This window comes from Rattus norvegicus, chromosome 5, assembly GCF_021556685.1.
Source record: "Rattus norvegicus strain SHRSP/BbbUtx chromosome 5, alternate assembly SHRSP_T2T, whole genome shotgun sequence".
Lineage (NCBI taxonomy): Eukaryota > Metazoa > Chordata > Mammalia > Rodentia > Muridae > Rattus > Rattus norvegicus.
The window spans coordinates 20,017,403-20,044,931 of record NC_141538.1 but is presented as its reverse complement, the minus strand read 5'-3'; the positions used below and the strand labels follow the sequence as shown (position 1 = coordinate 20,044,931).

General features: G+C 43.8%; 2 protein-coding genes across 8 annotated transcripts in view; both read right to left on the bottom strand.

Moving 5' to 3' along the window:
• Rgs20 (regulator of G-protein signaling 20) overlaps positions 1-27,529 on the bottom strand; it is a gene marked incomplete at its 3' end in the record, with an annotated part of 597,802 nt that overhangs the window by 320,453 nt on the left and 249,820 nt on the right.
• Mrpl15 (mitochondrial ribosomal protein L15) lies at positions 13,131-24,204 on the bottom strand. 6 transcript variants are annotated; one of them, NM_001106633.2, is given in 5 exon segments: positions 13,131-14,269; positions 17,151-17,274; positions 21,701-21,866; positions 22,569-22,723; positions 24,032-24,204. In NM_001106633.2, coding segments are annotated over 5 exon segments (618 nt in total). In that variant the 5' UTR covers positions 24,137-24,204; the 3' UTR covers positions 13,131-14,201.

Below are 27,529 nucleotides of genomic sequence, written 5' to 3'. Positions count from 1 at the left end.
CACTTTTGGACATTCCAGGTGAAGAGAATCATTGGCGTGGCCTGCTGGCTTGGCCGTGTTCACCAGCGGGATGCTCTCATTGAGGGACTCATTAGTACTGTAGCTTATAGTACCTTGTCACTCTGTATTTCTTATAAGCCCCCCACTGCACTGGTGGACAGATTACTCTCCTCATTCATCACTTGATGGTCATTTGAGTCATTTCTACTTTTTGGCAATTAAGAATAATATTTCTGGAGCTAGAGAGATTGGCTTGGTTGTTTGCATTTAAAGATCTGGCAAGGACCACAGCCCAGTTTCCAGCACCCACACCATGGCTCACCTTGCCCTGGCTTTTGAGGGAATTAAAAGTGCACATCGCACACATAGATACATGCGAACAAACACTCAAAAACATAAAATAAAAACAAATCTTAAGAGCAAGAATACTGCTAAGAACATTCCTGTACAAGCTAGAGTGAACTTTGCTACTTCAGATAGTCACTGCTTCCTTGCAATGAAAACATGTAAAATCTTCTTGAGTTCATACATGTGTGCTACCACAGTCACCTATGTAGTATGTAAGGAAACCAGCACACGGTGCTTACCTAACTGTAACTTTGACTAGTTACATCATCAGTCAATGTTTCTGCATCCTTCCCTCTTATCCTCTCAGCCCTGTGGCTAAGGTCAAGTTCCCTACTTGTCCTTAGGGTTGTCTCCTAGACAGTTGTCACTCTGGAGGGCTGGAGTCAGAGGTTTGACTCCTAGTTTTCTAATGGCTAGCAAAGAGCATCTTCCACTGTGTATTGGCCATCTCTAAATCTTTTCTTTCCCATTTTTCATTTTTATTGTTAGCTGACAAGAGCTCTGTACATGTAATGGACATTGGCTTCTTTTAGGATATGTGATTTGTAAACATAGTATTCTCTCCCATTCTGTAATCTGCCGCTTCACTTGCCCAATTTACAGCCTAAACTTACACTTACAGTTGGGCTAACTTTGTGTATGGGAGAATTGATTCCCTGTGTCTGAGTGTGAATACCCATTTCCTCTGGAACTACTACTTGTCAAGCACTGCTCTTTCCCACGCTGAACCGTGGATCAACTTTCAGCAAAAATAATTCCACTCCTCTGAGGCCACCATCTGGGAGAACAGGCAGGACCATGAACTCAGTCCTGTCTCCTTACACAACCTCTAGGACTTATTATTTTGAGACAGACATTTGTTAACAAACGTAAGAACTGCATTTAACTTACTCAAGAACTCAAACAGCTTCTGCTTGCTACAAACAATCAGTTCTGTAAAGACTGCCACTGGCTCTTGTTGGGAAGCTGGGGACTGATCTTCCTGTCTTACCCATGACCTCTCCCAATAAATGAATTTATTAATTTCCATGAATTGTTGTGGCTGGTGGGAGGTGTGTGACTGGAAAATACAGACTGCCAGGAGAAGGCCACAGAGATGATTGAACTTCTCCTGACTTCAGAATTGCCTTGGCCCCTGGGAAGCTGTTACCCCTGGTCCTTCCACCTTAGAGCCCTGAAGAACAAGGATATCTGTGCCCTTTAAGCCACCCTTATTATGGAATTTCTAAGACATCAAATGCAACTTTTGCCTTTGTGGTGTTTCAGAGAAAATGTAAGCTAGGGAAGATGATGAATGAAAACGTAAGTCACTCAGTTATGGGTTCAGTTTCACAGCTTCAGAAAAGCTGAATCCAGGAGCTGGAGAGATGGCTCAGAGGCAAAGAGCACTGGCCGCTCTTCCCGAGGACCCAATTCTCAGTCCCACATCACAGTTAGCAACCAGATGTAACTCTACCTCCAGGCCATCTGCCTGTCTTGAAACTCAATTTGCAGACAAGGCTAGCCTCAAACTCATAGAAATCCACCTGCCTCTACCTCCCAAGTCCTGGGATATAAAGTTTGTGCCACCATGCCGGGCCAAATAATTTTCAAAATGATGTATCAAAACATAATCTCTCCAAGGAAAAAAGTTTAAAATCAAGGTAATTTCTACTGCCTTCTCAGAACATAGCAGACACCCTCTGGGGTGCATTTCAGAAGGATTCTGTTGACCCTTTGTCTTTTGGATCCAGGGCCCAGGTGGTCAGCCTTACTTACTGGATCCCCAGACTCGTCTCTTTCAGCAATTATTTCTCTCCCTGCAGCTGCACTCCAAGGACTGCTTTTGTGGACCACCAGGAATTTCCTGTGATAGAATATCAGAAAGCTACTGGTGTCTGGGAGGAGGTGACTTCACAGGGCAAAAGTTCCCTTTCTACAATAAACATTCTCAGTGCGGCCATGCCAGAGACTTCCCACACAGACCCTACACCTACAGCCACTTGTCATCTTGACAACAAATAACCAGAGAAAGAAACAAGATCATCTGTACAAGGCTCTCTTTTTGTTTTAAGTGGACCTGCTTTGGGTTTCTGGATAGATTAACCTTACACAAACCAAAGCAGCCAGGCATGGTGACTCACTCCTGTAATCCCAGCATTAGGAAAGCAGAAACAAGAAGTCGCTGTGAGTTCAAGGGTCACCTGACTACAGAGCAAGAGAAAAGTGGGGGGATATAAAGAGAGAGAAAAGGAAACCAACCAAAATGAAAGATCACTTAATTTTCTAAAAAAGAGAAAGGTGTGCTGTTGTGGTGGTTGTTATTGTTGTTTGGGAGAGGGTTGGTTGGTTGGTTTTGGTTTGGTTTTTTGTGGTGCTGGGAATCAAACCCAGAGCCTGAAATGTTCTAGGCAAGTTGTTCAATGCTGAGCTATGGCCCCAAGAGCAGCCACCAATTCTCCTTTCCATGTGTAGGATGGAGGTCGTCAAGTGAGCATGAAACCCTAAGCATCCTGAGGTACTGCCCATGATGCTAAAGATGGAGGAAGACACACGGCTTCTACAGCAGCCCCTCTAAAAGCCAGGTTCAAAACAGTCAACAAGGGGAGACGCCACACATGGGGGTGTAGCTGGCCCTGTCTGCATGGGAGGGAGCATGTTCCCAGGGCAGGGAAGGCCAGTTTGGAGCCTCGCCTCACAGTGATAAATCAAGCAGTAATATAACTGTACCCGACCCTCCACATCCTAGTCACCACGACATCCTGAGAGAGTCCTGGCGTTTCAGTGCCTCCATTCAGGAGCCCTGCCAGGAAGATCTCTCTATGGGGAAGGCAGAAAGCATAGCTAGACAAGTTTGCATGCAGAGCAGAGAGTCATACCAGGTTCTTGCTGTACAGCAGTGACTGCAGCACTTTGGTGACACACCTGTCTGCTCCCGAGCTCACCCCTCCCACGTGTGGCAGGAGCCCACCTCCTTAGGTGCCGCTTAGCTTTCAGCTTTGCTCACCTCCCAGGATGCTTGCACTCATCCACTGCTTAGTGACTCAGTCTCCAACCATGACTAAAGCACTGCGAATTAACCGTCACAAGTCACACTTCCGGGTATATTGAAGTGGCTCCAGATTCTCTCTTGGAAGGACATAGGAGACAGAGAGAAGCTGGCTTTGAGATAGAAGTAGGAACCATAAGTGGAGTCGGTGCTGGAGGTACAGTGCTAACAGCCTCTTTCTGCCTGAGAAAGAACAGGGCACATTGTCTTTCCAGACCCAAACCACGTTCAGTGTCTTTTGTACAATCCAAGGAGCCTCCAGACCAGAAAAGACTGATAAGACCTTGGGAGCACTTGCCTACTGCCTACTGTGTGGACCGGATATGACAGAAAAGGTGGATTAAACAAATAATCGTCCAAGTGTCTTGATTAGTACAGAGGAACTCTCAGTGCTCTGAAGGTACTCTCCTTCATGCCAGCTGGGTACCATGATGGCCTAACCCTTTTATCTCCACAGCAGCACCGGCTTGACTGAGGGGTGAGAGACAGCACACCAAAGAAGAGATGTGAGCCTCAAGGGTGTCTCCGAAGTACTATCAGGACAAGGTACACATCAGGCCCTGGGTGTCTCCCTCTGCCCACAGAGCTCATTCATTATCACTGTATTGAAGCATCAGTGAGGATTCTTCATCTCCAAATACCCGGTGTTCCCCTCAGAATAGAAGTGGATCCCAGTAACTGAAGAGGAAAGCATATTCTGAGCTTCTCAAATGCTCTGGGGAGGATGAGGAACCAAGCTCAGGAAATGGGCAGAACAGCAGCAGGTGAAGCAAGCCAACACAGTATAAAGCCAGGCACAGCGCACATCCCACAGCCCTTAAGACCCATGCGCTGGGTCAGACTGCATTATCCCATCTTAACTCTGGCCAGTTAGCTCATCAACCTTAAATCAGTGCACAACCCTCCTAAGCTTCTGTTTCTTGACTATAGAACTAACTTTTTAAACGCCACGTGTCGACAAGTCGAAAACCCTGCTGATTGTAAGATTACAGATACCTTGAGAGGGTCTTGCGGGCACACGTATAGACCCTCAGCACTCAGGAAGACAAGGCAGGATGGCAGATTGCAGACCAACCTGGACTCAGTGAGCTCAAGGTCAGGCTGAGCTACATGGTAAGACCCTGTCTTGAATAATCAAAAGAAAACAGGTAATACACATTCAATTTCAGGGTATGTTCATGTCCTATGACACATGAAAAGACTCTGCTGATTGATATTGTGACAATGGCAATGATTTCCTGCTTCCAATTTTTGTTTTGTGTATCATTAAAATCCCTCCATGCTCTATAGAAGACTGGTACTTAGGATTGAGTGTGTGTCCTTGTGCCAGCTAGGAAAGAGCACTGCCACGGAACTACACACGCGAACTACACACACCCGGGGTCACCCTTTCACTCTTTAGTATGAAATAGGGTCTCAGTAAGTTGCCTAGGCTTCAGACAGTGCTGCTGCACACTTTTAATACCAGCACGTAGAGGCAGAGGCAGGCAGATCTCGGAGTTCAAGGCCCAGCCTGATCTACAGAGCGAGTTCCAGGGCAGCCAGGGCTACACAGAGAAACCCTATCTCGAAGCAAAGTTTCCTAGGCTGGCCTTGAGTTTTCATTTCTCCCATGTCAGCCTGTCAAGTAGCTAGGATAACCACTCAGCATCACTAAGACTGAATAAAAGTTTTATTAGGCTTATTAAAATAAGATATAGATATGTCATAACACAGTTAATAGATACAAATGGGAGAAAACAGGTCAAGCATCTCTTACCTAAAGTGTATGGAACCAAAGTGTTCAGACTTTCAGGATGTTTTCAGATTTTGGGATACTATATACACTTAATGAGAGATCCTAGGGAGGAAATGAAAGTCTAAGCACATCCATCCCTTAATCATGTAAGTTTAAGGTTATTGCATTATATAATATTTTAAATGCTATTATGTATAAAACAATTTTCAGGTATGGAATTTTCTACAGATGGCATCACATCATCATTCAGAATGTTTCAGGTTTTGTAATGTGTTGTATTTCAGACTTATAGGCTAGGGATGTCTAAACCTATTTCCAAATGTAAATTAATGGCTAGCTGTACCGGCACATGCCTTTAATCCCAGCACTCAGGAGGCAGTGGGTCTCTGTGGGTCTGAGGCCAGCCCAGTCTACATAGTGATCTATAGTCCATCCAGATCATGGAGAGAGACAAGACGAGCGTGTTAAGAGCATGGTGGTACACCTGCCATCTCAGCTACTTAGGAAGCTAAAAAAGGAGTTCTGTCAGTCCAGAGAGCATAGCAAGACTCGGAGAAAAACAGAAGTGGCACTGGGAAAAAGAGACAAGGAGGAGAATCTTTTTCCAACTTCTCCCTACTTGCCTGTCAACCCATCCCTCTTTGACACACATTTCCATAGGCAAGGATGCTGCTCTCCGAACCATCACTACAACTGGGAAACGTCTTCAAAGATGTGACCTCATAGAGAGCAAAGTGGCACTTGTCATTAATCGGGCACTCAGGAGGCAAAGGCAGACCTCTGTGAGTTTGAACCCAGCCTGGTCTGCATAGCCAGCCAGGGTTACAGAGTGAGACCTTGCCTCTATCGAAAAATGAATCTACATTTTTCTCCCAAACTTTCTGGAAATCTTGACAACCTTTGTGTGATGTGCTGCTGTCTTGACTCTACATGTAGTAAGAGGCGCTTTTAGAACACAGATGTGCCCTTCCCAGTGGGAGGAGCTTTGTGAACATAGCCACGCCCTTACCAAATGGTCCTTGGGAGTTTTATATCTGTGGCTGTCCTCATGTCAACAGAAAGATAGCTAAGTACTCGCATCCCTGCCGAGAGGTCATCTGCCAAGTGGAGTTCATTACAAGATCTCAGCGTAAAGTCAAAGATGGGCAGGTGCTCCAAACAGCCCCCAGAAGCCAGTGGTGGGATCGAGGTCATTTATAGATATATGATGTTCTTAGGTCTAGGCCTGGCATATTGACAGTCATTAAAAGTCAGTTATTTGGTTTTCTTTAAAAAAAAACAAAACAAAACAAAACAAAACAAAACTTTGAGACAGTCACACCATGTAGCTCTCTCTGGCTTTCCTAGATCTCAGTATGTGGATCAGGTTGGTCTCAAACTCACAGAGATGGACCTCTCTCTGCCTCCCGAGTGCCGGATTAAAGACATGCACAACCACTCCAGGCTTCTTTTGAAATGTATGTGCAAGCATATGAGGGCACTTGTGTAACCAGTGCCTAATGAGGCCACGAGTGGGTGAGAGGAAGTTACAAGTGGTTCTGAGCCACCTAATGTGGTTGCTGAGAATTAAACCCTGGTCCTCGGAAGAGCAGCAAGTGCTCTTAACCACAGAGCCATCTCTCCAGCTCAGTTATTTGGGTTCTGCCTGTAATAGCTCAGTACCTCAAAATATTGAGGCTTTGGAGACTGGGTGGCTCTGTGAGTTCACTGTGCCATCACTGTACAAAGCTCTCAAAAGTACCTTGGGAAGGCCAAGAATGGGCAGAGACGCTAGGTGGCCTTGCTTTGACTCTGGATAGAGCTGTAAGATCTGCTCGACATTGAGAGCCCTTGGTGAGAGCCCATGTCCAGTGACACAGAGCTGAGATCCAGAACTGCTCAGCAAGTTACCACACACAGGACACATTCCTTATGGTTCAGTGAGAACGTCTGAATAACCTTTGTCTTTCTTTACTTTCTCCGCCCCGAACAAGTTCATGTGGTTATTACACACTGTACTTAGGAGCCTGAAACAGCCCCATTGGGTTTTCTTTTGTGTTTTGAGAAGATTTGGAACACTGCGTTCTAATTATGATCTTGATTCTACTACATGTTTCTCACCCTGACAGAGTCAGACAGGAGGTGGGAAAGGGTTCTCCCCAGAACAGGAAGTAGAACAAAGAGCAGGGCAGGCTCTCCTCATCCTACATGAGGCAGCAGAAAGCAGCAGAAGGCTGTGACTTGCTGAGTGAGGTGTCACCAGATTGGAAATCTTTATGCCACTGTCTTGGGATACCTTGTTGAATCCGATGTTTTTGACCCAAACGCTGTGGCTCTCTTTACCTTCTATTCATGTTTGATAAACTTTGATATTTCTCTCTCCTTTTTTTTCCTTCTAGTTTTTGAAAGTAGAACACTAGCTTTGCAACTGATCAATGAAGTCCCCATAATGAGCCCACGCTACACAGCAGCCACCCTCTTGGCTTCGGGTGCTATTCCGCCTAGTAATCCACATCTGGATCTAGACAGTTTCTCAGTGCATCTTTAGCCCAGCCCTGGCAGTGCATCCTAGTTCTGCTTCCTCCGGTGCCTGTACGATGTCCATGTTTCGCTCCTGAGGATGGCAATGCCACAAGACGGGCACATGCTCTCCAAGCAATGGCCTCCCCTCTGGCATCTTGCTTCTGCGGATAAGACCAAACAACCAGAGGAAACTTGGTATTTCTGAAAGAAATATCCAAGGATTGAGTCTGAAATCTCAGTTTGGCAAGTCCAAGGTTACAGAGACCACAGTTCAGCACAGGTGCAGTGCCCATGTGCGGCAGGCAGCAGGGGAACAAGAGCAGGAGGCACTTGTCCCAGATTCCAATGTTGCAACCTCACGTGTAGCTTTGAACCTGACTTTGGGCCAAAAGATGCCAGGGTTTTAAACTGTTGTAAATTACTGTCAAGACGTACTTACAGGTTGGGCAAAACTATACAGAAGAGCACGCAGCCATTTTCACCCCACTGGAGCTTTGATGCCAGGTTTGATATGTGTATGCCTCTTCCTAGGCTGAGCACTTCCTGTCTGGACTTCTCATTTCTCCCTCAGTCCCACAGTGCTAGGTAATTTGCAACAGGAACCCCAGGATCCTCTTGAGGACTGAGGGGAGCCAGCAGGCTGATCAGCTGGGTGGTAGAAACAAGGACACTTGTGCTTGACACATCTCAGAAACCTGCCACTAAAACCTGGAGATGGAGTTCATGTGCACCTTCCCTCTACCTTACTTCTGCAAGCTTACGAGAGAGATGGGAGCCAGGACAGCACAGGCACAGGAACAAGGCTGGAGGTGCTTGCCCCTGCTGCTGTCCTGTTGCGGCTCTTGCTGGGTGCTCCTGCAGCTGTAGGCCTGAAATCTCAATGTATAGATTTGTTTATTCTAAAGGAAAGCGGCAGGAAGTTCATCTTTTACCAGTGACCTTGGGTGGCTGTCTTTGATGGCGTTTAATAGGCTGAAGGTTGAGAAGTTTGTTTACATCATTATAAAATGATGCCATCCTTCTCGTCGTTTTCACTTCTCTTAAATGTGTTTCCTGAAATCAGTCACACACACACACACACACACACACACACACACACACACACACACACGAAGTTTAAAGCAAGTGTTTTTCAGTTCAATTTATTTATTCTTGTTGTGGCTTCATCCTGACCCATAATACAAAATGCACAATACTATTCTCAGATACTTAGTGGCACTTGTAGTAATCTATTGTTTCAGGGCTTTTGTCTGTTTGTTTTAATTTTTTTAAGATTTATTTATTTATTACATATCAGTACACTGTAGCTGTCTTCAGACACACCAGAAGAGGGCACCAGATCCCATTACAGATGGTTACGAGCCACCAGGTGGTTGCTGGGAACTGAACTCAGGACCTCTGGAAGAGCAGTCGGCGCTCTTAACCGCTGAGCCATCTCTCCAGCCCCATAGGTTTTTATTTTAATGGTGATATTTTAAAACCTTTCTCTCCATAATGTTTTATAACCAGCATTTGCATATTATATGTAACATTTTTAATCTTCTAATCTCTTTCTTTAAAAAGCAAAATTTTTTGTCAATTTACGGTTATTTACAAAAAACAACAACAACAAAAAAAAACAACAACAACCAATTACAGGCTGGATGTAGTAGTATGCACCTTTAATCCCAGTGCTTAGGAGGCAGAGGCAGTAGTATCCCTGTGTTTGAGGTCAGTGTAGTCTACAGAGTGAGTTCCAGGACAGTCCTGTTACAATGAGAAATCTTGTCTCAAAAAACAAACAACAAACCAATTACTACAGTGTAAACAGCCTAAGAAATTTTAGGAAACAGTGCCACCTAGTGGTTCCTCCCAGCACTGCAGTAATAGTAGCTTGGTTCCATGTCCCTTTTCACTATGTAGACCAGGCTGGCCCTGAATTTAACCACTTGCCTGTGCTTCCCAAATGTTGTGATTAAAGGAGGGAGCCACCATGCCCAGCTTCCTGCCCTACTTTTAAAACAACCCTGAGAGTCAAATTTCTGAATTCTATTTTGCCTTTTAGTAGCTGGCATAGATCAAATTATAAAGAGTATTGATCCCTTTGGTCTGGGGAGAACACTGAACTATCCAGGAATGAAAACAGGCAAGTGGGTGCTGAAACTCACCTCCAGCTCTCTTAAGTTCTCAGGGAGACTCCAGTAGCCAGAGCGTTCGTTATCTCCTGTGCAATTCTGGTACCTAAAGGAGGCAGGCTTTCTTCCCTGAATCTCCTTTTAACTGTTTTAATGTATTATGTGTGGCCATGATGTGGGAGAGGTGCCTTGGCACACACGTGGAGGCCATGTGGGGTTGGCCTCTGCTTTTCACCTTCTACATGGGCTCCAGGAGCTGAACCCAGAGCACAAGCTTGCCTGGAAAACAGGGTAACGCACTGAGCCATCTCACCAGCCCTGTATAGTTCGATGACGAGTGCCAACCAGGCTTAGTGGAGGATGTTTGTAATCCTAGCCCTCTAGGAACAGAGAATCAAGTTCAAGTCCAGCTTAGGGTATGCAGAATGTTTCTTTAAAATAAAAAAGAAAGTCCCTGTGCTTAGTAGAGCTCCCTTTCTCTCAACCACAAGAAGTACTGATATTCACACAATTTTGCTGGCACAGTTTTGCAGCTGGAGCTCAACAGTATGCCTGGCTAACTTGGCTTATGCATCAAGGACCAACCCCTTCAAAACTCTTTTCTTAAACCACTTTGCTCCCATGTTCAACGCTGGCTTGTGAGTATGCACTCTGCGACTTCACTGTGTGTATAATATACCAAGAAGTGAGAGCTTGTCAGCTATGTATCTTAGCATGCTTAGAGTTACCATAATATCCTGCTAGGAAACACGAGACCATCAACATCTAAGACAAAGTTAATGGGATCAATACAGTCTCTGGGGGAATCAAAGAAAGTCTGTGAAAGAAGTTGCAACAACTTGGGATTTGGCTGTCTTTGCTTCATTTTTGTCATGGTCACCATCTATTACAGAGCTTGGGTTTGTTCTACCAGACCTAGGTTCTAATCCCTTTGAAAATTACTTCAGAAGATTCTGTCCATTGTATTCAATGGTTTGGTTCTCCTACTGTCTGTACCTCTGAGGCAACTGCATTTCCAACTTCAATGTCTCTGACATTGTGCCTTGTGTGTGTACCCTTGAGAACTGTTGAATGTAAAAACTCATGGATATTTAATATTATTCATCAAACCTGGAATTTCCCTGGAGAGTGCTTGCACTTAGCCACCAGGGGGCAACTTGAAATGATGATTTCATCTTGGGAGCTGGATCTTCCCCTGGAGAAACCCTTCGAGTTTGAAAGCACCTAAGCGTTACTTCTTTTTGAAGTTTTCATTTGAAAGCATTTGAAAGGTAACTCCTGCTAGCCGCTCATCAGAGCTTGTCTAAGAAGAAGGCAACGTCTCATTCTCAATAGCTACTCAATGTAGGTAGCCACAAGCCTACCAATCAAAAGGAAAAGGAGACTGCCCATTCAAGGGCTCAGAAATTTTTTGACAGTCAGGTTCTGCAAGACTGGCACAGAGAGATTCCGTCCCTGACCAAAGAGGCTCAGATGGTCCCACCTTTGGCTCACAGGCCACGCTGGCAGATAAGTAAGCTCACTTTGAAACCAGAGCAAACTTCAAGAACCAGCACCCTCAGCCAAGTGGAGAGAGGCCAACAAATGACAAGCAGTGAAGAGCCGCCATTAGAATCACTTGTTACGTCCTTGAACATTCTAACCAGTGTGACACTAGAACTAAGGTCTACCGCACTGCCACTGGGTCACAGCTCGCTGGACCAGCTGGCTGGCTCACCCGGCTGGGTTGAGGCTTCATCCTCTGCATTTGGAATGGGAGCTTGAAGGATGCACAAAACCCACTAAACATTCGCAGAGATGATTGGGCCAGCACCAGTCCTGCCGGGGTTCCTCTCCTCGGCAGACTAACTGTTCTGTGCACACTCCAGGGTGGATTTCCCTTCTGAGAAGAACATGTGCATAGCTCCCTGGCTTTCTCATTCTACTCTTGAAATATCATCACTTCCGAATCCGGCCTGCACTTTAACTTGGCCAGGACTTGGAAGCAAGAGCATCAAACGTACAGGATGACTACACAGTTCTGTTATGTATCATGAAGCAACCTGAACCCTAACCTTAAATAAAATCCCTTGGCAACCCTTTCAGTGTGTGTGTGTGCGTGTGTGTGTGTGTGTGTGTGTGTGTGTGTGTGTGTGTCTGTGTGTATGTGTGTCTGTGTATATGTGTGTGTCTGTGTGTGTCTGTGTGTCTGTGTATCTGTGTGTGTGTCTGTGTCTGTGTGTGTCTGTGTATGTGTGTGTCTGTGTGTGTCTGTGTGTCTGCGTGTGTGTATGTGTGTGTGTGTATGTCTGTGTGTGTGTGTGTGTCTGTGTGTCTGTGTGTGTGTGTGTGTGTGGTTACCAGCTTAGAATAAAAGATCCAAACAAAATTTTCCATTATTTAAAATTAGTTTTCTATTAAATAAAACTTTTAAAAATAATTAAATTTGAATAATAAAACTAAAATATGTCTTTTGGAGAAGGGAGTGCCTGTGTGTGTGTGAGTGAGTGAATGCCTCCATTTCCCTGTGTGCAGAGAGCAAATGAGGGTGACTGCTGTCTACGCTTACCTTTTCACTGTCTCCTTCAGACAGGCGTCTTCCTCACAGGCTGCTGACCACCAGCCCCAGATCCTCCGGAACTCACTCTCCAGGGCTAGTTCCAGGCATGTGCAATCATGGCTGACTTTTACGTCGGTGCTGGGTGTTCAAACCCAGGTCTTCATTCTTACACAGCAAGCTCTCTTAACTGCTGAGTCATCCCCTTAGCCCATAAAGTTCATTGTCACTGTCGTTCCTGTGATGTCTACACTGATTTTCCAGTGCACATCCTTTACACAATGAAAGCTTAGAATGTATTGCCAAATGTGAGAAATTCAAACTGCCGATGCTTACAAATCTTTTAAAAGATATATGAATCTAAATTTTAATTGGTGAGAATAAAATCAGCTATATATACAGAGAAACACAGCACCTAAATCTGAAACAACTGGCACCTTTATCTTCCTCCTTCTGCCGTTTTGTTCGATACACAGAATTCCTAGATCTAATAACCTTAAAAGTCTCCCTCTCTCTCATACTATCCTCTTCATACACATAAGGTGCTTATAGAAATTAGTAGGGGCCTGCAGGATGGCTCTCCCGGTAAAGGCCACCAAGCCTGATGACTTGAGTTTAGTCCCCAGAATGAGGGTGGTAGAGAAAAAGCAGCTCACACCGGCTGTCCTCTAATTGTCCAATGTACCCCTGTTGTAACATGCAGGAACATACACAGACTATATAAATAAATATTCTTTAAAGAAAAAAAAAGGAGTTGTTGGGTCTTGAAGGTTTTGTAAAGCAAATCAGTGATCAAGTCAGAAATTCAACTTTATCCACAGGTTCTGCCTTTGCTATGCTGCCTCTCCAAAATTTATTTTTTGTTCCTGCTAAAAACAATATAAAATCTACCATGCATTTTCTTCTCATTACTGAAACTCGAGAATGACTTACAAAAGGCTAAACAGAGACTATGTGTAAGTCGTAAGGGGGAGAGGATAGCAGGTACCTGAGGACCAGAAGACACCAACTCACCAATCCCCTAGAGGCCTACAGACAGGACACGTGCCTCGTGCTTTTCAAACATTAGCGACTTCCTAACTGCCATTTTGTCAACTTGACAGTCATCTGAAATGAAGGAATCTCAATTAAGAAAATTCCTCCATGAGATCCAGCTATAGGCAAGCCTGTACGGCATTTTCTTAATTAATGATTAATGAGAGAGGACCCAACCCATTGTGGGTGGTGCCATTCCTGGACTGGTGATCTTGGGTTCTGTAAGACAGCAGGCTGAGCAAGCCATGAGCACCAAGTCAGTAAGCAGCACCCCTCCATGGCCTATACATCAGCTTCTATTATGTTTGAGTTCTTATCCTGGCTTCCTTCTTGGATTAACAGTGCTATAGAAGTGTAAGTCAAGTAATCCCCTTCCTTCCCAACTTGCTTTTGGTCATAGTGTTGATTATAGCAGTAAAATTCCTAAGGTAATTTTTATTTTATACTAACCAATTTTTAATTTTACCCTCCATTTCACAGATGGTGAAACTGAGGCAGAGAATAAATTGCATGCCAAAGTCCCAAATCTAGTTCTGCTTTAAACCCTAGTCACGTGTCTCATCCAGATGGCTCTGCAGGTACAGGCGTGTAATGAGCAAAGCTACACAGTGCAGTGGCCTGAGCAAGGTACCACAGAAGACAACCCTCACGGGACTCGCACTAACATCAGAGCCCACTCTCCTCTACCCCAGGTGACACTTTCACCCTAGAAATAACCTTCTACTTACCAAAGAAAAGTGACTTACGTTAAAAAAAGAGAGAGAGAGAGAGAGAGACAGACCAAGGATTCAGATCATAACAAAATTTTCCCTCTTAGTACAGAAATGGGGTGTGAGGGCAGATGCAGGCACACATGGATACCAGATGCTGGTCAGAAGTCTTTTCTCAATGGCTTTTTTATTATCTTATGTGTATGAATGAGTATCTCGCCTGGCACCCATGGAAGTCAGAAGAGGGCATCAAGTCCCCTGCAACGGTTGTGAGCTACCATGTGGGTGTACATGCTCATAACAGCTGAGCCAACTGTCTAGCTCACTGTTGGCTATTTTTTGATATAAGGTCTCTTATTTCCTGAACCCGAGGTTCACTCCTTGGCTAAAGTGGCTGGCCACTGAGCCCGGAGGGTCTCCTGATACCCATGCACACCGTGCCAGGCTCACGCAGGCTTTGCCCATCTGTCTCGCACTCTAGAACTGTTTGTTGCTGTTACGTGCATTGGCTTTGGAGATGGGGCTGTAGACCAGATTGGCCTTAAACTCAGAGATCCACCTGCCTCTCTGCCTCCTGGATGCTGGGATTAAAGGCATGCTCAACTATGCCTGGCACTAAAACACAAACTAACTCAAGGTTTTTAGAGCTTGGCCACCAAAAGCCATGTATTCTGAGAACAGCTGAGGCCACATTCCAGGAAGGACAGATCTACACTGAAGGCTTATTGCTTAAGAGCCTCGAGGGATACAAACTCTCAAAGCTACCACCTCCACTGGACCTCCACTAGCCCTTGTAAATGGCACAAGCGCTAGAGGAGAGACAAATTTTATGGAAGGTGCCGTTTTGGCTGAGAATGAGCTGTGGGGTTACAATATCTCAACCCGGATACAGCTGTTTGTGACAAAGTCCCTGTCACCAAATAAACACTGGCCAGCATTCTACTTCACCAGACATCTGTTTCCTGTTTTTATTCTTCCCTTTATCACTCTATTCCAATTTCCTTCCACCTGTATGACACCAGAGACAACCAAAATGAAGAAAGCCCATGTTTGGCGGTCAGTTCTCCTACGACTGCTGTGAGGTACTTAGTCATTCTGCTCGAAGGGATGGGGGGAGACGCCAAGGACCCTCAAAATCCATTCTGAGATGGAAGGCTGCAACGTGCTCTCCCTTTATGTGACTAATTTCCTCTCACTTCCTGTGAAGACATTTTCCTGGGAAGGCAGCGTCTCTGAGACCTACAATTGTAAACTGCAGCACCAAAGCAAAGCCTTCTGCACAATGAGGCCAAGCAATAGCTCCCGTAGAGCTACAGCACACGCCGTACAGTTACAGTACAGGTGTTTATTTAAGGAAACTGACTTCCATGCGGACAGGCTATGGTCAAAGTTCTCTTCAGATTAAGGAAGCATCTGTGTCACTCAGGTGCCCCCTGAAGCTGGAGCCAAAGGACAGTGTCATCCAGTTTGTATAGCGCTGGTCCAACCTCTCAACTGCAAAGGGTAGGAAAGAGACTCTGCAGTCTGTTCTACTCTTGTTGCTTTAGAATCTCACTGTACTTCAGCTTAAGGAAGATGAAGTAACTTGTCTGATGCACCCCACTTTAAACAGCGTAAGGATAACAGGCCCAGTTTAAATCCCAGAACAGTGAAGTGCTCCCAGGGCTACTGATCAATCCCTGCCCTGTACTCTGACAAAACAGAACATGTAGGTAAGAAAAGACCATGAGAAGACCGACAGTGAAGAAACGTTTTAAACTACTTAAAGTAAGGCTGGGCAGCGGTGGCGCAGCCCTTTAATCCCAGCAGAAGCAGGCGGAAATGTGTGAGTTCGAAGCCAGCTTGGTCTACAGAGCAAATTCCAGGACAGCCAGGGCTAGAGAAAGAAACCATGTACAAAACACACTGTTGTCCCCATGCCCTAAAAGAAAGGTGATTTTAAGTAGGTTTTTTCCTTTTTAATCACCTTTCTAAAGACTCCCACTGTGAATCTTTGAAACACACAACATCAAAGGCTCAGTTCCGATGCAGCTTTTGCTGCCTGTTATTTAATTTCAGATGGAAAAAGAACAAGAAACCTGACCAGTGCAGGCGGTACCAGCCCCTCGGCTTTAAGGCCCACACGAGCCCGTGTTCAGCCCCCCTGGCTCACATGTCTGATTTACTGAAGGCAGTTCAGGAGCTGTAATACTTGAGAAGATTCTCATCTGTAGGTTTTAGAATTTTCTTATCTGCCATATTCACTATCCAGCCAGGAGCAAGACCAAAGAAAATCTGCCTTGGATCCTTGCGGGTGCTGAGCATTCTGAAGAGTTCGTCTTTCGTGACATCAGGAAGGACATAGCCATACTTCATGGCAAGTTCCAGTCTTGCTTCAGGAAACTTGGCAGGGTCGGCCAGGTACCCCCGGTTTTTCGCATCGGTATAATAGGGCACCAGCGCCTCGGGTGGAAGCATTCTCTTTGGAATGGGTTGTCCGCGCAGAAAGAATGGAACAGGCTTGCACAGAATTTCTAAAAAGATGTTTTAGAAAGAGATATAAATACTGGCTCTATAGGTAATAACTGCTACATACATTTTTTAGCTATTAATTTTTGAATTTTCCAAGATGAGAACTGAATTCTAAGAACTTTTTAGTTAACAGGCTTAAGTGAGTAAAATGGAGACAATACTTTTAAAATTATTTTCATTTTCTTTTTTTTTTTAATTTTCTTTTTTTATTATTGCCAGGGAGGGGCTTTCACATGTGCTACGCTGCACATGGGGAGGAGTTGGCACTCTCCCTCCACCATGGGATCAACTCAGGTCAGGCCTGCCCAACGCGGGTTCTTCCTACTCAACTATCGAGTTAGCTCAGAAAAAAGTCGTTCTTAACAGTTTTGAAAAAGGAAGATAAAATAAGGAGAGAAGAAAGAGAAAGCATTTAAGCTAATGGCCATCGCAAAATTTTCAAGATTTTTGTTTGTTTAGTTTTATTTCTATGTGCAATTATGTCTCTGTGGAGGGATGTGCATTTGAGTGCAGTGCTCAAGGGGGTCACAAAGGCGCAGCTGTGAGCACTGCCGAAGCACGAAGAACTGGCCAACAAACAGTGGGCAATATGAGATAGAGAGAGAAAAACTGACCCGAGAATACTTACCTAGACTTCTTGGGTCATAGAAGGCTGTAGTAACAACACCACCATTTTTTTCAATTGCAGCAATGGCTAATTCTGAAGCCATCTGCACCTCAATATTAACTTTTGCTTGAAAAGTATCAGCACCCTGTCATGTTAACAGAAAGCCTGTTAGTAAGCAGCTGAGCTAACAGCAAGTCAGTGCAAGTGTCTGTCCTCAGCTGTGTGTACTGCAGTTCTCTATCTCTGCTTAGCACCACTGTGCTCCGCCAACTCTCCAGCCCTGCAGTAGGAAGGACAGCGGCATCCATCCCTCACACTCTCTCAGTAGTAAACCATTTAATCCTAGCAGTCCTAAACCAGGAGTATTACTACACTGACATGCAGACGGGGACAATGAGGCATATGGGATGACAATGATTCATTCCTAAGACAAAGTTAGGATACTAATCAGAGGCGGGATTTGTCCTTTTCCATGCTGAGGCTGGTTCCCTTCTCCCCAGCACTGTATGTGTTCTTTCAAAAAATATATTTAAAAGTAATGTCTTTGTGTGGGGGTGGGGGGCAGGGGAGATCTGATCACAGAATGCAGCGCGTATGTAAAGTCAGAAGACGATTCTGCGGTTCTCCCTCTTCACCTTTACATGGGTTCCAGGGTTTAAACTCATGTCTCTAGGTCAAGTGGCCTTTACCATGAAGCCATTTTACCAACCCATCTCTATCCTTACCCACAAGATTATGCCACATTATACAGACAGAAACAAATCTTCCTGAGGCTGGGGAGAAGTTTCAAGCTGCTCTTTCAGTCTGGATTTGCTTCCCAGTACCCACATGTGGCTCACAACCATATGTAACTCCAGTTCCAGGGGATCCAATGCGGATGCCCCTCCTCTGACCTCTCCAGGTACTAGGCACATATAGGGTGCACAGACAAATATGTAGGTAAAATACATGTACGCATAAAACATTTTTAATATTTTAATAAAAAACAAATCTTCCTTATCACTAAGTGAGCAAAAAGAGGTTTTAGAGGAGCCAAGGGTCTGGAACAGCCTGGAAAGCAAAATACCTGACAATATTGAAGGGTTGGCTGGCTTTAGGGAAAGGGGAGAATGCATTTTGTATTCACTGACAGCTTTATTATCCTCTACAGTGGAGGAGGCATTTATTTTTCCCTAGAATGTTTATACTAGAGATGAAGCATGGGCTTCTTAAAGTCCTCCCACTCAGGATATGATAATTCCCTCTAACTTCAGAACAGATGGCTTTTGCCATTTTAGTACAGGTGAAACGAGTAGGCAATCTAACGCCTTTCATTGTAAGTATTTCATATATTTAAAAGTATTCTAATTAGTCTATAGGTTGTGGTTTCTTAGTTTTTATATTCGATAATGGTGTACATTTATAATCAATAGACTTTCAATTCAGAACTAGGGAGTTGACTACTAATTTTTGGTTTTTGTTTCTTTTTTTTTTAACCACTACTCTGTAGACTGCTCTGTAGACATATCTTATCATTCTGGCTCTGGTTTCAGTATTTTAGGTATTATAAACTGCATTTTTAGGAAGCTGTACAAATCAAGTTGTTTATTTTCCTTGAGAATATATATTCCCAAATAATTCTATGTTTACTAATCACAGTACTTACTATTCACTATTTCTTGCACATTTAAACTCAGAAGAGGCAATGGATAAGCTATAAGTGTGTGTGTAAATATTTACTCAACCACTGCCCCAGGGTATAATTTTCAAGATAATGTCTGCTAGCATAATACACACATACCTAAAGGGTATTGAGACGTGCAATCTAAATACTGCCAAGGTCATGGATTTTTCTATGAAGTAGAAATATATCTTTTTCTTTACACCTCCAAAGTAAAATACTGAGGCTCAAGCACATCTTTGGTATTGGTTTCCCTAATGAACTCCTTCCTCTGTTTGTGATCTGATTAGAGTTTGTTTTGTTTTAGAACAGGGTTTTAAGTACAGCCAAGGCTGGCCTAGAAACTCACTATGTAGCTCAGGGTGGCCTTAAACATCACACTCCTTCACTGGTTTCTCAAGTGCTGGGATCACAGGTGTGATCTACCATATCTACCTAGAAAACTCTTAGCTAAGGTTGGCAGTCTCGAGGGAATTTAAAAGGTTCTTCCATAGACATATGCTTCCTTCTAGTGGACACTGTTACCTATTCAGCTATGTAGTTAATTTGCTTATGAACAGTTGTTCAATTCATATATCAGAATTTTTTTTACGGAAGTTGAAACAGAATTTAATTCATTCTATAAATATTAAGTAACGCTCAGAGCTGGGCCTAAAGGCACTGAAACTATGAAAAAGTGCCTACCTGTGCAAGGCTTAGGTAACAGTGAGAAAGACAATCAAACACATAAGTGCAGATTTGGACCAATTATTTGGCTAGGGAGACGGCTCAGCAGTTAATGGCACCAGCTGCTCTTCTAGAGGGCCAGAGTTTTATTCTCAGACCCATGTGGTGGCTCACAATCATCCCTAACTTCAGTCCTAGGGGATCCAGAGCTTCTTAAAGCCACTGTGTGTGGCATCAGTACACACACAGTACAGGCATACATGCAGGCCAAACAATCACACACATAAAATAAACAATAAAAAGGAAAATACTTTGGGTAGGAAAAGGCAGACACAAAATGTGCTTCTAAGTGGGAACAGGGCCACATGCTGCACTTGAGCTCCTGGCCAGCTCCTTGTAGAAACTATTTTAAGGCTGCAGTAGGTGAACAGGTCCATGATGGGTGGAATGGCATGTTCCTGCTACCTCAGAACTCGGCAAAGGCAGGCAGGGGTCAATAAGGTCTATACCGTGAGTTCCAAAACAGCCTGCCAGAGCTACCCTGCCTCAAACAACAAAAATTATTCAAGAAAGATTTTCCTTGAGGCTCAGAGAGGACTTAGAGGTTAAGAGCTCTTGCTGCTCGGGGTGGCTGGAGGTTGGTTTCCATCACCCATATGGTGGCTCACAACTATCTACATATGACTCCAGTTCTGGGGGATCTGATGTCATCTTTTGAACTGTGTATACATATGGTACATATAAACTAATAGACAAAACCCTTATATACATAAAGTAAAGGAACTGAATTTAACTTCCTGATATATTGGCATGTGAACACAGACACACATACACACACACACAGAGACACACAGACACACACTCACACACACACACAGGCACACACACAGGCACACATACACACTCACACACACACACAGACTCATACACACACACAGACTCATACACACACAGACACACACACACACTCACACACACACAGACTCACACTCACACACACACACTCACAGACTCACACTCACACACACACTCACACACACAGACACACACACACACACAGACACACAGACACACACTCACACACACACAGACTCATACACACACACAGACTCATACACACACAGAGACACACACACACACACAGACTCACACTCACACACACACTCACAGACTCACACTCACACACACACTCACACACACACACAGACTCACACTCACACACACACACTCACACAGACACACACACACATACACACACACACACACACACACACACACACACCACCGGAAAAAGCCACAGACAGCTGTGCTCTGAATGTACATCAGCCTTCTAAAACCACAGCAAGTGTGAACTAGGGCTTTGGGTTTGTTTGTTTATTTATTTTTATTTTATTTTATTTAGTCCATGTGTATGTGTGTTGTCTGCATGAATGTCTGTGCCCCACATGTATTTAGTTCCCATGGAGGCCAGCAAAGGATGGACGATCTCCTGGGACAACAGTCACAGTTCTGAGTACCATATAGACACTGAGACTTGAACCCAGGTCCTCTAACAGCCAGTGTCCTTAACCACTCATCTATCTCTCCAGCCCCCAAGAAAGGGGTGTTGATTAAGCAGTCCCTAGATTCACCTTCCACAGTTTTAGTTACTAGTTGGAGGCCATTTGTAACTCTTTCTGCAGAGCTAGGAATCGAACTGAGACCCTGTACAGGCTGGAAGTGCATGTCCAGAACCTTTAGGTTTTAAATTGTGTTCAGTAGCATAAAGAGGTCTCATGTTGCTTCCTTCCTTCCTTCCATGAACCCACTTATGATGTTATTTTCCCACTTCATACAGTGTCCACCCATCAGTCTGACATAGTACAGCAATGCTGGATGCAGTTAAGCCTTACTCAGTGAAAGCCCCAGTGAGAGCAGTGACGGTGACACTTCCCAAATGACACAGAGGAGCCATGAGGTGTGTACCTGAAGTACAGGGATGGTACTTCTCCATTTACTAAAGAGTCGTAACTTAAGGCTGAGACCTAGAGCAATTCATTCATAACCTCCCGCTATGTCTAACTTATAAACTAATCTTTATTAGAGGTCTGTATGAAAATAAAAAATACTGTCCCAACAGTTTGGTGATGTCCACAGTGAAGCATCTATGTTGTATGTGGGGATAATGACAAGGGACTATTGACTATGGCAAAGTAGCTACAGCGTACCAAACAACAAAACAAACAAAACTACAAGCTACACTTACCTCTTCAACCAGCTGGACCCCATAATCCCTTTTAAGTGGCTGGATGGTCACACCTCTCCCATTCACAAGCTGCGTTAAGTCAATAGGTTGAGTTGGATCAACTCGACCTAAATCAATGAGATACTGTAGTCTCCTGAGACTCAGAGGCTGATACTGGTGCCTGAAACTGCAAAACAGGAATATAATAATTAGAAAACACCAAGTAACCTTCCTCTAGCCTCTTCAGATTTCCAGTGTTTCCCTTTATAATTTCTGATGGTCTAAAATAAACTTAGAAGCACAATACAAAAACATCATAAAACACCAGTGCTTCCTTTGTTCCACTAAAAACAATTTACCTCTCTTAAACATTTACTTCATTCATGTACACAAGTAACTCACAGAAGTTTAACTCAAAATAACATCATAGGATAAAATGGTAGCTACTACAATGTGCCATATACATATTTTATATACATATGTATTACATGTAATATGTATATACACATAATATATATGGGATTTGTGTCTATGTGTATTTACATGTATTTTTCAAATATATACATGTTTAAAAAGGTAACATATATGGAAATAAAATTATATATGGCAAGATAAATTTACCTTTTTAAATTGCTAATCATCTAAGGAGTTACAACAGCAAGCCCTATTATCATCTTGTTGGTGTGAGTAGAATGTCTGTGTAAATTTGCTTTTCTGGAAGCACACACACAGTGACACACACAATATAGGTTAAGCCACATTACTAAAAATTATTCGAAGGAACAGCACCATAAGTTTGCTTCTAAGTAAACGTAAGGTTTCTACCAAATTACTCATGTAAGTCTTCGTGGAAATTGGGATTTGTACTTCAAAAGAAAATCAACCTTACCTATGTCCTTCATTAAATCCATATTTTGGGATTCGGATGTAAAATGGAGTCTGCCCTCCCTCAAAGCCCAGCCTGGGCCGGGTTCCTCTCTGTCTTTCTCCTTTATGGCCTCTGCCACACTTCCTACCTCTTCTCCGATCTCTTGGACGTCTTTCCTATAAGAAAAAGTGGATTTTTAAGATGTCCAGACACATTTCTGAAAAGTGTGTTTCACTCACAGCATACTCCATATTAATGCCCTTTATTCATCGAATCAGAGCTGGGGTGCTGAGCTCTGCTCTGGCTGCCTGTTCATCTTTATAGTCCACCTACATAGTTCTCTCAGAAGGGAGCTAATCCTAGTAACCAAAGTACAAGGAGAAACACAAAGCAAGGTTCTAAGGATGGGATGGAATCCAATGGGAGAAACAAGCTCTACAAAAAGATAGGTCCCTGTAGTGATTGCTACCAGGTAGGTTGAAACAGAAGGATTCAAAGTTGAAAGCCTGCCTGAAGCTACAAAAACAGGTCAAGGCCAACAGCCCCCAATTTACTGAGACCCTGTCGCTGAATAAAGCTTTTAAAAAGCAGGAAAGGGTTTGGTGTTAGAGCTCAGTGGTAGTGAGCTTGAATAAACAAGCTAAGGGCTTAACTTCAGTCCTCAGTAGAAAGCGGCTGGAACAAAAAAAGAAAGAAAGAAACAAAGAAAGACAAACCCTAGAACTAAACAGCCAAAACGAGGCTTGAATGATATTTAAAGTTTTATTTTTAAATTAATCATAAATACATAATTTTACCACATATGGCTAAGGAAATTTCAATTTGTGCTAGGGACGCCGCATTCTAAATTCCTACAAGCTCCTGGAAACTCTGATGCCTTGTCCCCCTCCACAGAATTGTAAATCTGTGGTGAAATGATTAATTGTAGAATGACTTCTCACTTAGCTGTAAATGCCACAGAAACGAAGTAATTGTGACCTATCTTTCAAAGCCCTCCGCACCCTCTCCCCCTTTAACCTGGGCCTATGGGAACTGAGAATGGCTGGCTGCACCATAACATAAAAAATTGGCTAATTACAACGGGATAGAGTCGGGTAGTCTTTCGGTGTTTTCTAATTCCGTGACATCTTTCCTTTAAATTACTGTGTCAACCCCTAAAAGCAGTATATTAAGTTACAAATAAGAGCCAAGCGACACCACCATTTCTACCCCCTGGACATTCTACACCCTGGACAGCTGAAGTGTAAAAAAAAAAAAAAAAATCCATTAGAATTTACAATTATGATAGGCACTTGCTAAGCACTTCAGTTTTAACGCAATTTTGGATGAATTACTCTGCAGCTCCCGAGTGTGTGCCTCTCTGCCTGCTTAGTATCTTTATGCTTTAAAACTGGGCGCACGCAGAAGAGGGCCAGGCGCTCACACTCGTCCATCTCCAGCATGACGTGGCCCCTGCAATCCCCCCACCGCCGCCAGGCGTTTACCCGTTTTCTGGAGTTAAGACTGGGCTTCAGATTGGCCAGGCTCACTCTCGGCAAGGACCGCAGAAGGTCCAGACTGGTCCCGCGGCCAAACGCCATGCCAGCCATGGCCCACGGTCCTTTCAAGGGCGCCCAGAAGGCGGCGAAGGCTCCGCATTGCTTTACGGCCACGCCCCGCCCCTGTCGCGCTGCAGTGCGCCATGCCGCTCCGCTCCTGTCGTGCTACAGAGCGACAGCATCCGCGGTCGGCAGGTTCTGTCTTCCAGCTTCCAAGCTTAGTGGGTTTTTACCTTTTGCGAGATCGTGCTTTTTCCTCTGGCTTGGGTACCATCTTGTGAACGAAAAATATTCTCCTCTGCCCTGTAACGACTGAACACGCTGTACGGTAGAGGATCTTTTGAGTTAAAACTCGGCTCTGTTGTTTTAAAAGTGGAGCTTCATGAAGCCAAATGAATCCAAAATGATGTGAACAGTTTCTAGCTTTGGAACTTTATTTCTAGCTTTAACTGTTACAATGCCTGGCTCTACAATTGTCTAATTAGGTTCAAGCTGAACTTTTCTGGGACATCGTCCTGCTTTCCAGCTATCATTGAACTGCTAGCTTGCCTTGCAGTTAGTCATGGGGGCCATACTCAGCTGCTGCTGTGTGCCAGAAACCGAGTTAAAGTTAGCCTTACCAGATTCATATAAACAACCACCCTAGCCCCAGATTAAATGATTATAAAAACTTGTCTTCATACAAGTAACAGAGAACAATGTGTCCCTTTTTATATTCTTTTGCCATTCCACTACCTTGCTGGAGAATTGCTCCTACTAGCTCTTACTGACAGTTATATGGTGAAAGTGGGACAACTTGTAATGGGCAGCTGTTTCAAACTCAACTGAACCTTTATTTTTAACTTTTTATTGGTCTCTTGTGAGTTTCACATCGTACACCCCAGACCCACTATCTCTCTGTCCCTTTTGCCCTTGCAACCTCTTCCATCCCCCCCCAAAAAAACCAAAAAATAAAAATAAACAAAGTTTAGAAAACATCTCATTGTGAAGCTGTAATGTGTGTCACAGTATGTCTTATACTATATCCTTTTCCCCATACGTCCTTACTTGCAAATGTGCATTGGTCAGGTTCTAAGTCTCTGGCTCCTGCTATACCAATATTGGATCCTCACAGGGCCTCCTCTCCGCTATCCTCCTGTTGTCCTATGTCATTGAGATCCTGCAGCTTTGGATCAGCAGGAATAGCCTTTTCATGTGTTCCAACATGCCATACATAAGGTAGACTCAAAACCATAGATCTGAGCCTGGTGCCAGAGCCTGCTGGTCAGTCAACACAAAATCCACGACTGGGAGTATGAGGATGATTATAGGAAAGACAAAAAGAGAAGATGCAAGAGACAGAGATGGGAAGGCTGCTTGTGAACGCCATGCCAGGGAGCAAGTGTATTTTCTCAGTATCTTAAAGGCAAGCAACACAGACCATGACCAATTCCAGGAAGTGAAACAATGAACACAAATGCTTATGTGGTGAGTTTATGGTACACAGTATCTTTGTTTGGCTAAGGCCATTCATTTCCTTCAGGCTTGGACAGTCTCTCAAGGACGTATGTGTAAGCAGGGGAACTTGACAGGATATAATTCATGTTTTAATTAAAAATAAAGACAGATGTCTGCAGACATTCATGACTAATCACAAGCAAGAAGTCAGCCAAAGTTAACTGGAGGTGCTCCCCACGTCTCCCTTTTCATCTATACATGCCAAAGCTGTCTCAGCTACTGGTGCAGAAAGACTGTGTCAGTCTTAGGCGTTCCCTCAAGAAGTGTGGTCCTTACCTATCATGGGTACATGAATCCTAGCATGTACCTATGCTAGGATACCTACCTAGGTTAATCTACCTCTGAGAGAATCTTACCAGTCTTTTTTATCTATAAGAGCCATGCACTTTATCAGTCATGGAGTAGAAAGTTGTGTGTCTTAGGTTGCCATCCGAAAACAGTTCCTACCTGTCATTGGCACACAAATAATCTTGAGTTTGTGGCCTGTCTTAAGTTGCAAGGGTTTTCTAATCTTGTGTTCGTGGCCTGCCTTAGGTTGAAAAGGTTTTCAAGAGGATCTTACCCTTCATTGACTACCGACTTCTGCTAGAGAAGACATTAGAGCTTGAATTTGTGTAACTCTGCTTTGACGTCTGTAAAAGCACTGATCCTGCTATGCCTAGTAAGAGACGTGTAAATGAGGACCATGAAGGGAAAACAGCCTGTAACTTTTTCATTTGAAATGTGTCAAAAGACAAAGGCTTTGCATCTCTTAGACTTACGTTGCCCTTATCAAGGGCTAACAAATCTAAAGGCGTATTAGTAGTGTGCCTTATACCTCGAAGGTGCCTTTATACTCTGGTCCAATTATGCTGATTCTCATTATGTGTTGTTGGAGTTATACAAAGCCATAGATACCGAGCATGACATTCCCAATACCTCATCTCCCATGATCTAAACTAAATCATATAATGTGTCGATTCCTTGTTCTAGCCATCTATCCAGATTCTCTTGTATGCTCAGGGCATTCGTTACATTTTCTGCAAGATGATTAACAAAGCTAGCTGTTCGTACCTCCTGTGCTAAAGCTAATGCAGAAGTAGTAGCACTGGCTGTAAGTGTTAGGAAAGCAATAACTGGCTTGCCCAAGCATACGTTTACTCCTGGCCCAGAGCATGACCTAATTCTTCCAGTATTTGTAAGCCTTTTTCAGAATACCAGGAATCAGATAAACTTACAGGAATCATAATTAAATCTGGTTGGTGTACTACCATTACATACTGACCATCAAGCAGCACAGAAACACATTTGGACAAAAGAAATTAAAACAAGAAACACTGAACTCATATTCAGAGCCTACAACACAGGTAACATTCCTAATTAGTAAAAGATTATGTGGGGTAGTTCAAGATGTCACATTTACCTTAACCCCAGAACCTGTCCCATTTCTAACCACAGCAAACATATCATACAAGGCAGCTGCCAATTTCCAAATATGTCTCTGAAAATATCCAGAACAGCCCTTCAAATGCCCACTGTCATTTCCTTTTGTCCAATATTGGATTGATTTCCAGACCAGTTCATGGAGTCAGAATAATTGGTCACATTAAAGGAAAGAGGAGGATCATTATAACAACTGCTCCATTTGATTGATTTCTTTTTGAAGGCAAGTTCCACAGTCTCTTGTTTTCTCTGTCCCATGAAGTCTAAAAGCCTGAGGCAGGGAAGTTTGTCCAGTCCGAGATACAGGCTTTCCCATCTTAATTCTTTGAACTACAGTCTCAGCGATTTTCTTCTAAGCCTGAGGGTACCCAGAAATACATCCAGAATTAGTACTATTTCAAGTAAAACAAATAGGTAAGCCCTGACCCATAGAAGTGTAATTCACTAATTTGAAATACTTTGCTTTCAAACCAACCTAACAGCTGAGTATTATAGAGGTCACATGTACTTCTGGCCTTGACTATA